General features: G+C 51.8%; 1 protein-coding gene across 1 annotated transcript; it reads right to left on the bottom strand.

Annotated features, from left to right (window-relative positions):
- Positions 1-343: 343 nt before the first annotated feature.
- NODAL (nodal growth differentiation factor) lies at positions 344-9,448 on the bottom strand. The gene is made up of 3 exons (XM_066349039.1): positions 9,256-9,448; positions 4,481-5,178; positions 344-918 (listed from the first exon to the last, which is right to left on the bottom strand). Exons 1-3 carry the CDS (start codon positions 9,446-9,448, stop codon positions 766-768), a joined length of 1,044 nt encoding a protein of 347 aa, XP_066205136.1. The 3' UTR covers positions 344-765.
- Between the last annotated feature and the right edge of the window lie 248 nt (positions 9,449-9,696).

Here is a 9,696-nt window from a genome sequence, read left to right on the forward strand (position 1 = left end):
GGAAGCTTATTAATAACACGCATTAAGAGATGGAGGTGAACTGTCACCAACTTTAATAGATGCTGTCTGCCAAAGCGGACTGACCCGGAGGGTGTCTGAGGGCTCCAGCTTCTGTAGTCCAAAGGTGGCCAGTTCTAAAAAAGTTCCTGCTTCTCTCTTTAAAGGCACCAGCTGACCTAAAGGACTATACAGTGGCTTTTTTGGTACAACTCATTAGCAGAGGTCTTCTTCAGAGAGCCTGGACAAGGCCAGCAGACTGCTACTGGCCAGCTGGAAAGATGTAGGGCCCGTAACCCAGTCTGAGGCACCGAGAACCGACTCAGTTTTAAACTTAACACAGTGATGCTTAATCCTTGGAAGTGGGGGTGTCAAAGGCCTCTCCAGAATACATAAGTTATAGACAACTTGGTCCCACCTCAAAAATACAGATATGCCCCAACTTTAGCCTACAATTTCTGGGGGTTCACAGGTTTAAAAAGTCAGGTAAAGAACTCTTACATTAGTGCTTTTACTCCCACTATCTGCTCAGTGAAAGGGGAAGCCCACGAGGCCGCTGTGCAGGCTCCCTGCCCCTCTGGCAGCCCCTGCATCAGCCAGACTCCACAGGGCCTCCACTGACAGGTGGGCAGCCCCGCTCCGCAGGTCCGGCGGACAGAGCCGCTTTCCCCTTTATTTCCCCTCATTGGGTCAGATGGTCATCGTATCTTCCAGGAGCTTCCCAGCCTTCCAGGGTACCAGCAGATCCAGCACCCCTCCAGCAGCTCCTCAAAGACACCCGCATTCTTCCACAATCATGTCTTTATGATGGTCTAGAAGGACTCTGCCGTTGTCCACATAGAGCATGCTCAACGGCCTGGTCTTCACTGGGGCACAGCAGGTGGAAGGGACTCGGTGGGGCTGGTACCGCTTCAGCAGACTCTGAAAGGGAGCAGAGGGGGCAGGTTCATTCCCCAGTGGTCAGGTCAGAATAGTGTCACTGGTGGGCAAAGGGTGAAATGATAAAAAGAGTCTAAATGAGTTTCTGGGTGCAAAAATAGAAGGAAGTTGTTTTCATAAAGGAATCAATTGGCTTGCCATACATCATCAACTCTAACTTCTAGAATAACTTTTTCTTTTTCAAGTATCTTTTTTTTTTTTTTAACAGAGACAGAGACTAAGAGAGGGACAGATAGGGACAGACAGACAGGAAGGGAAAGAGATGAGAGGCATCAGTTCTTCATTGCAGCACCTTAGTTGTTCATTGACAGCTTTCTCATATGTGCCTTGACTGGGAGGGGGGGAGTTATAGCAGAGCAAGTGACCCCTTGCTCATCCAGAAACCATGGGCTCAAGCCAGCGACCTTTGGGCTCAAGCCAGAGACCATGGGGTCATATCTATGATCCCATGCTCAAGCCAGGTGAGCCCATGCTCAAGCTGGATGAGTCCACGCTCAAGCTGACGACCTCAGGTTTTCAAACCTGGGTCCTCTGCATCCCAGCCAGATGCTCTATCCACTGCACCACCACCTGGTCAGGCTTTAAGCATCTTTTAAACATAAGATTCTAAAAGCTATATCTCAATAGAACAGTAGCTAACTTATATATTCTCCTATTGGTTTTTTTTGAATTTTTTATTTTTTTATTTTTCTGAAGTTGGAAATGGGGAGGCAGTCAGACAGACTCCCGCATGTGCCCAACTGGGATCCACCCGGCACACCCACCAGGGGGCGATGCTCTGCCCATCTGCGGCATCGCTCTGTTGCAACCAGAGCCATTCTAGTGCCTGAGGCAGAGGCCACAGAGCCATCCTCAGTGCCCGGGCCAACTTTGCTCCAATGGAGCCTTGGCTGCAGGAGGAGAAGAGAGAGACAGAGAGGAAGGAGAGGGGGAGGGGTGGAGAAGCAGATGGGCGCCTCTCCTGTGTGCCCTGGCCGGGAATTGAACCCAGGATTCCTGCACGCCAGGCCGATGCTCTACCACTGAGCCAACCGGCCAGGGCCAATTCTTCCATTGTTATAGTCTAAAGCAGGGGTCTCAAACTCAACTCAGCATGTGGGCCGCAGAGCAAGATCACAGCCATTCGGCGGGCCGCACTAGGTCTACAAAAGGCAACTGTTACGCAACACTTTTCTCACTGCAGTTGAAAACAAAAAAAAATCAGTACAACAAGCACAATCGTACATGCAGTTTACTCAGTGTCACAAAACGACCAGAAACTGTAGTTCGCATCACAACTGCTGTTAACTAAGCTAATATCTAGCTAGGATGCTAGAGAAATGAAAAATACAAGTAGGCCCCTAGGCTTACTTAATTTTATCCAAAATATTTTGAACTTCGTGGATTAGTCTGCGGGCCACACAAAATTGTTCGGCGGGCCACATGCGGCCCGCGAGTTTGAGACCCCTGGTCTAAAGTGAATACCAGTTTTAAAAATACTCCAAGTAGGCCCTGGCTGGTTGGCTCAGCGGTAGAGCGTCGACCTGGCGTGCGGGGGACCCAGGTTCGATTCCCGGCCAGGGCACATAGGAGAAGCGCCCATTTGCTTCTCCACCCCCCCCCTTTCCTCTCTGTCTCTCTCTTCCCCTCCCACAGCCAAGGCTCCATTGGAGCAAAGATGGCCCGGGCGCTGGGGATGGCTCCTTGGCCTCTGCCCCAGGCGCTAGAGTGGCTCTGGTAGCGGCAGAGCGTCACCTCGGAGGGGCAGAGCATCGCCCCCTGGTCGGCAGAGCGTCGCCCCTGGTGGGCGTGCCGGGTGGATCCCGGTCGGGCGCATGCGGGAGTCTGTCTGACTGTCTCTCCCCGTTTCCAGCTTCAGAAAAATACAAAAAAATATATATATATATTCCAAGTAAATTGCTGGTGTAGTTCCAAAAATATGAGGCAGAACAGAGTCATGTGGAAATTCTTGTGGGATTTGCTTTCTTGCTCAGAGAAGGCCAAACAGTCAATGGGAGAAAAAGGCAACAACCCCTTGGTATTCTTTTTCTTTTCCAAGTTTAAGGAAGGGAGATAGATTCCTACATATGCCCTGACAGGATCTACCCAGCAACCCCAGTCTGGGGCAGATGCTCTGTCCATCTTGGACCATGCCTGCAACCGAGCTATTTTTAGTGCTTGAGGCAGAGGCTCCATAGAGCCATCCTCAGCACCTGGGCCAATGCACTTGAATCAATCAAACCATGACTGTGGGAGGAGAAGAGGGAGAGAAGGGGGAGTGGGTGGGTGGAGAAGCAGATGGTCACTTCTCTTGTGTGCCCTGACCAGGAATAGAACCCGGGACATCCACATGCCGGGCCAACACTACCACTGAGCCAACCGGCCAGGGCCCCCTTGGCATTCTGGAACTGGGCCCTGTGCCTGTGGTGTCCCTGAAAAGTGACATCTTTTCAGGTCAGAGTTGGCCACTGGGACTATCTGGGTCTCTGTAATTCCCCTGATCGTGCAGTAGGTGAGTTGGTGGAATGACATGGGCCTGGGAGAGGGTCGTGAGGGCCTTTGCCCAGGACAGGTTCTCTAGGGAGCTGGCCTCCACCAGTGCCTCCTTTGCAGGGGCTCAGCGCACATGCTCTGAACCCTGCCTGAGGTGTGGCATGCAGGATGCACTACAGCTTCAAGGGATTCTCAGTCTAGGCTTCTTGGAGTAAACAAAAATGCTTCGATCCCATATGATCTTTGAGAGCAGGCAGGGCTGCCTATATTATCAGGGCCACTACATTAGTCTCTGTTCTCTGCTTTCTTCTCTCATTCTCCTTCCATTCCTTTCCCTCCACTACCTTCCATAACTTAGGCTGATTAGTTTCACCTGGTGGTAGCATAGGGTCTTATCTAACTCCATAAAAATGGGTGTCCAATTCCTATTTTAGGCAGCAAAAGTACAGAGGCTGGAATAGTATTATTTCAACAATGGCCCCATAAACCTGGCCCCCATTTCATCAGTGAATCACAGCTTTCTAGTAATAACACAGCATCAAACATGCCTATTATCTGTCAACATGCAGTACACACATTATCTCATTTAACCCTATCACATCCCTATGAAATATGGCACTGCTATCCCCATTTTACAGGTGGAAAAACTGAGACTCAGAGAAAATAAGCAAATTGATCAATATTGCACAGCTAATAAGTAGGAATCAAACCTCTCTATCCCGAAACTCCAAATTCTGAACTTCCTTTCCTAGAATGTCAGGGTTGGGGAGGAGTTGAATCTCTCTAGTCTATATCCTCCACCCCTAATTTTATGAAAGACAAGGAAAAAGTCCCAGGAAAGCAATGTGTCAAGGCTACCCAAGGGAGCATAACTCCAGGTAGGCTTTCTGAGAATGCCGTCATTGGTCATTTCTCTATTTTTAGGACCTGGCACATGGTAGGTGCTTGAATAACTGTGCAGGAATGAACATAGTCATTTAATAGCAAAGCTGGAGTCCTGTGCCCCTAATCTGGCAGGCAGCTACTTCTCCCCCGTAGACTACCCATCATCCCCCATGCCTTGGCATCACACCTGGATGTATGCATGGTTGGTCGGATGGAACTCCTCCCCAACAGGGTTAGGACACTCGCCCTCGCAGCGATAGGCATTGTACTGCTTGGGATAGATGATCCAGGCACCCCATCCAATCAAGTTGAAGTCCACCTGGAACTTGACCTTCCGACACAGTTGGCTTCTGTCTGGCAAGTGATGTCGAGGGTGCCTGCTGCTCTTCTCCCGGAAGAGCTGTCCCTCCTGGGCCCGCCAGGAGCTCTCAGCTTCCCACAGCAAGGTGGAGCCACCAAGCCTCCTCTGCTCCGGAGAGAGGTTGGAGTATAGCAGGAGGAGCACGTTGGTGGCAGGTGGTATGGGAGGCTGCTGCCAACACTCTCTAGTCAAACTGGACATCTGCTTTTCCAGTTCCCTAGGGTTCTTCAGCCACTTGGAGAGTGGCCTGGTCACCTCCACGACCATGGTGCCTGAGGAAAAGGTAACCTGGGACAGAGTGACAGTGAACAGGTCCATCCGAAGACGCTCCAGGCAGTCAGATGGGTCCTGACCTGGCTCCTGCTTTGGCTGGTGGAAAATCTCAATGGAGAGCGGGACATCAGGCAGAAGGTCCACAGAGTTGGACAGCTGCAGCCGGAGCTCAGCCCACTCCAGATCCTCTTTTTGGCTCAGGAAGGAGAAGTCAAAAGCAAAAGTCCAGTTCTGCCCATCCACCTCCACATCTGGGTGGGGAAAAACAGGAAGGAGCAGGGTGAGTGGGGGCCTGTGCGGTGTCAGTCGGTGTAATAACAACCATAGCTCATGTCTGAGCTCTCTCCTTATATGAATCATTTCTCTTAATCCTTACCTTGACCTTATGAGTTGGGAATGTTTCTGAACCGATTTTAGAGATGAGAAATATTGAGGCTCAGAGATATTAAATTACCTGTCCAAGGTGTCATTCTTGGAAGGTGCCAGAGCCAAGAATAAACCTGGATTTGCCCAGACTTCTAATCACTGTTCTGCCACTGCCCCTCAAAACACTCTGAAGCCAGAGAACAACTGGAAAAAAATGGATGAGTTCATCTCCCCTCCCCTCCACACACACATGCACACACAGTATAAGGCCATGCCCTGAGCTTTTTCACCTAAACCCTGAGCTTCCAACACACCCTCTGACCCTGGAGCACGTCACCTTCCCAGGCTTCGTTTTCTCACTGGAAAGGGTGGCCTGTTGCACAGGCACAGTGAAGTTGGTGTGCATATCACGGAAAGGCTCGGAGCTCTCAGGGCACAGGCAACAGAAACCAAAGACTGCCTACCCTCTTCCTGGACAGTTCCTCAGGATGGAGGCAGAAACTTCAGGAGGTTTTGGCAACGCTACAAATAGGTTTCTTAAGGCATTCTAAGCTTGACTTTGCACTGACCTCACAGTTTTCAGGAATCTCTCCTTTCTACCTGCAGGGTGCTCACCCTGTCCTGCCTCAGGTCATCCACACACCTAGGGCAGACGGGCAAGCGCACGCACACGCACAGATACCACAGCCCTGTTCCATCCACCCAGGACCTAAGCTCAAAATGGATGGACAGGAACAGGAAGCACATTCCTTTTATTTTAGTCCTGGACTGATTTGGTCTGATGTCTGAGAATGTCATGGATTTATAAATCTTCAAGTCACTTAAAAATGACCTCCAACTTTTTGCAGCCCAGTTTCTTCTTCTTTGCAATGGGAATGCCTTACCCATCTCTGCATTATCAGAACCAGGGAAACTGAGAGGTTTGAGGGTTTATTGCTCAATAAAAGCCAGGGTTACTCATTAGAAATTAAAACAGTAATCCTTTTGCATATAGATCCTGGAGGCAGTGATGATCTCCAATTTAGGTCCTCCTGAGCAGACCACATCACGGTTTATTTTTTTATTGCCTCGCAGAGCATGTTGGGTCAGACAGTTGGTGACTTTCTCTGGGAAATCCAGCCTGCATTAGCAGGCAATTCCAGGGCTCAGCCTCTGGCAGGTCTCCCAGCCCAGACTTAGCTGTTCCCATTCACTTCATTTCCACCTCCCTCCTCATTAGCACCTGCAGGGGGCAATAACCGGTCCCTGACTAGCAACTCTCCCCAGAGGTGTGGGGAGGAGAGTGACATTACCCACTGCCCATTGGAGCATCATCTGACCACCTGGGGATTAGGTGGGACATGTAGCAACTTCAGGCCACATGCACCCGGAGTTAACATATTATCTCAAGTATCCACAAATGGCCTTTTACAGGAAGGCATGCCAGCTCAGGGGTGAAGAGCAGAGGCCCGGCTCTCTCCAGCAATGGTTCCGATTCTGCCATCTGCTGTTTAACATTGGGCAGGTTACTATTGGAGGCCCTCTTTGGACCTCACTGTCTCTCTTTGTGCAGGGGAAGTGAGGACAGTATCCACCTGACAGGAGGTTGATTTCCTGAGATAACGTGTATAATGTGCTTTATCTAGCACAGCCACCAAAATGCAACCAACACAGCCAGTCAGCCACTACCTTCGCCCAAGGCCCAAAGTTAGAAATGAAGCAGAGGGACCTGGACTGAGGAACGAAAGCATTTGTTACCGGGATGGGCAGTGTGTATGGAGGGCAGACAGGGACATCAGTCCTTCCTGCTGGAAAAGTCTGAGACTCCACGACCCCCACCCAGCCAAGGGCTCTCTAGGACACAGCGCTGATAGGTTCTCTTTGACCTGGCTCTGGTTCGTCTTAGAATAGGGGTGTTAATCTTTTGGGGGTCACTGTTGCCTGATGAAAGCTGAGAATGCTCTCCCCAGAAAAAACTATCTCCCACTTATGCAATAAATCTGCCTTCATGCCAAGTGTTTCATAAACACTGTCTCTTTTAAATCTTCCCCACCTTCATCACCATTCTGCAGATGAGGAAACTGAATGTCCAATGTGAAAGTGGTTGAACAGTGTCAGACAGATGCAAAGCCAAAGTGGTAAGGCTCCAAGCCACACCCTGGTGCAGGTTACAAATAAACTTCGGGGAAAAAAGAGCTGGTTTAGGTTTAGGACCCGCCTTATGGTCAGTCTCTCTTCAGGCAGGCTCTTCTCACTGCTTTAGAAAATAAAGCCAATGCAGGCCCTGGACGGTTGTTCAGTGAGTTAGCTCATCGTCCTGGATATGAGAAGCAACCAATGAATGCATGACTAAGTGGAACAACAAATGAATGTTTCTCTCTCTTTCCCTTCCTCTCTATCTCTCTAAAATCAATCAGCCAATCAATAATAATAAAACAATTCACAACAATGTGAATGTACTTAATGCCATTGTACACTTAAAATAGGTAAAATGGTCAATTCTTGTTATGTATATTATACCATACATACACAAATGAAAGGCCCTTTCCTGTTTTACAAAAGAGGTAACTAGAGAAATGCACTGGAGTGCCAGGGACATATGGGGAATTAGGAAGCACCGTTTGAGGGGCCAAATCCCAGCCTAAGACTCAAGACTGCCAACTCACCAGCCACCCACCTTTGGGAACTCTCTGATAGAAGGAACTCTTAAAGAGCATTCCGCTTTGCCCAGCCGCCCCACCCCCAAACCCCAGCAGCTTTCTGGAAGAGGAGCAGAGCACTCCAGTAATTGCCCAGCTCCTAGAGTGTCCCTAGTCTGGCTGGTCCCGGGATGACCCTTCTGGAGAGGGTCACCAGCTGTCTGACCCGAGACTGGGCAGGCCAAGGACCAAGGAGCCCCGACCCACAGACCACAAGGGGCCGGCGGGTGGCCAGTCAGATCAGATTATCAGATGTGGATTTCGCCTCGGCCCGGGGAGGGCCGTCTAGCCCCGGCAAGCGGCAGGAGGCACAGGGCCGCAGGGGACCACTCACACCCCAGGCGCCAAGATGTGTATTGCGCGAGGCAAAGGGGACCCCGTGGGCAAGGGCTCCCTATGCTCAACACCTACTTGCCCGCCACGCCCGGTACCCAGAACACTCGGTCCCGTCCTCGAGGGCGAAACTCCCAGGTCACCAAGGTCACTGACTTCCCCCTCATCTCAAACCACCTCCACATCTAGGCCCTGAACCCGGTGTTATCCGGGACACTGACTCCTCCCCAGCCTGGCCTCGCGTACACAAACTTGCCGCAATTCTCCATTTGGGGATGTCCCATCTATAATCTCTGAGACCTAATACCTGATGTTACATGCCTGAGGCCCAGTTTCGAAGCCTGCTCTCATCCTGAGACATTCTCAATGCCAGACCCAGTACATATTTACCCTCACTCGCCAGAAGAAAAAAGCGACAAGACAAATAATTGTAGCAATACTAACGACCATTTATTGTTATGCCTGGTTTTGTGCTAAGCAGTGTGTGTGTGCGTGCGCGTGCTTTGTCACCTAGCCCTCACTACAGACTTACAAGGGAAGTACTATTATTCCTATCCTACAGGTGCGCAACCTGAAGCGCCCGAGATTACGTAATTTAACCAAACCGCACAAATGACAAGTGGCACAGCCAGGCTCCCACTTACAGCACTGTGCTTTTACCCACACTAAACCGGGACCAGCAACCAGAGGTCTCCGTCCGGGACACACCCCGACGCCACGATCCCGCCACCCACCAACACTGCGCCCCGGGCCGACGCAGACGTCCAGACACCCCCAGGCTCAGACCGCGGACGCGCTCTCGGAGCTCGGTACGTCCTCAACGGCGGCATTCCCAGCACGGCGTTCGCCGCGCGGAGCCTCACCCACCACTCGCTCCGGCGCCCTTCCGGAGGCTGGAGGTGCGGCGGGACCCGAGACGCCCCGGGGAGGTCAGCGCGGTGGGCAGCCTACCTTGCGCCTGCAGGCTGCGGAGGATGTCCGCCCGGGGCGGGTCGCGGTAGAGGCTGAGCATATATGCGAGAGGAGACGGCGACGAGGGCTGCTCCCTCGCACGCAGGGGCCTAGGGGCCACTGTTGAGGCACCTGCTTGGAGCAGGGCCCACCAGACGTGCCAGAGGAGGAAGGGGAGCCGGTGGGCGTGCATGGTGGGTTGGCCGGGCCTGAAAGCGGCGCCTCCGTGTTTATATGCTGGTTCTTCGTAGCCGCCCAGCCCCGCCCTACCTCCCTGGGTGAAGCTTTAAGAGCATATACACGCCCCCCTCCCCAGCCTGGGGGGTGTCCCCCCCCCCCCCCCCCCAGGGAGACTCCTTACTCGGGGCGGGCGTGGCCTGAGCCTCGTAGGGAAGAAACACACAAAGCCCATGGAGGAGCCTAAAGGGCAATCTAGTTCGC

Source organism: Saccopteryx leptura, chromosome 9 (assembly GCF_036850995.1).
Source record: "Saccopteryx leptura isolate mSacLep1 chromosome 9, mSacLep1_pri_phased_curated, whole genome shotgun sequence".
NCBI lineage: Eukaryota > Metazoa > Chordata > Mammalia > Chiroptera > Emballonuridae > Saccopteryx > Saccopteryx leptura.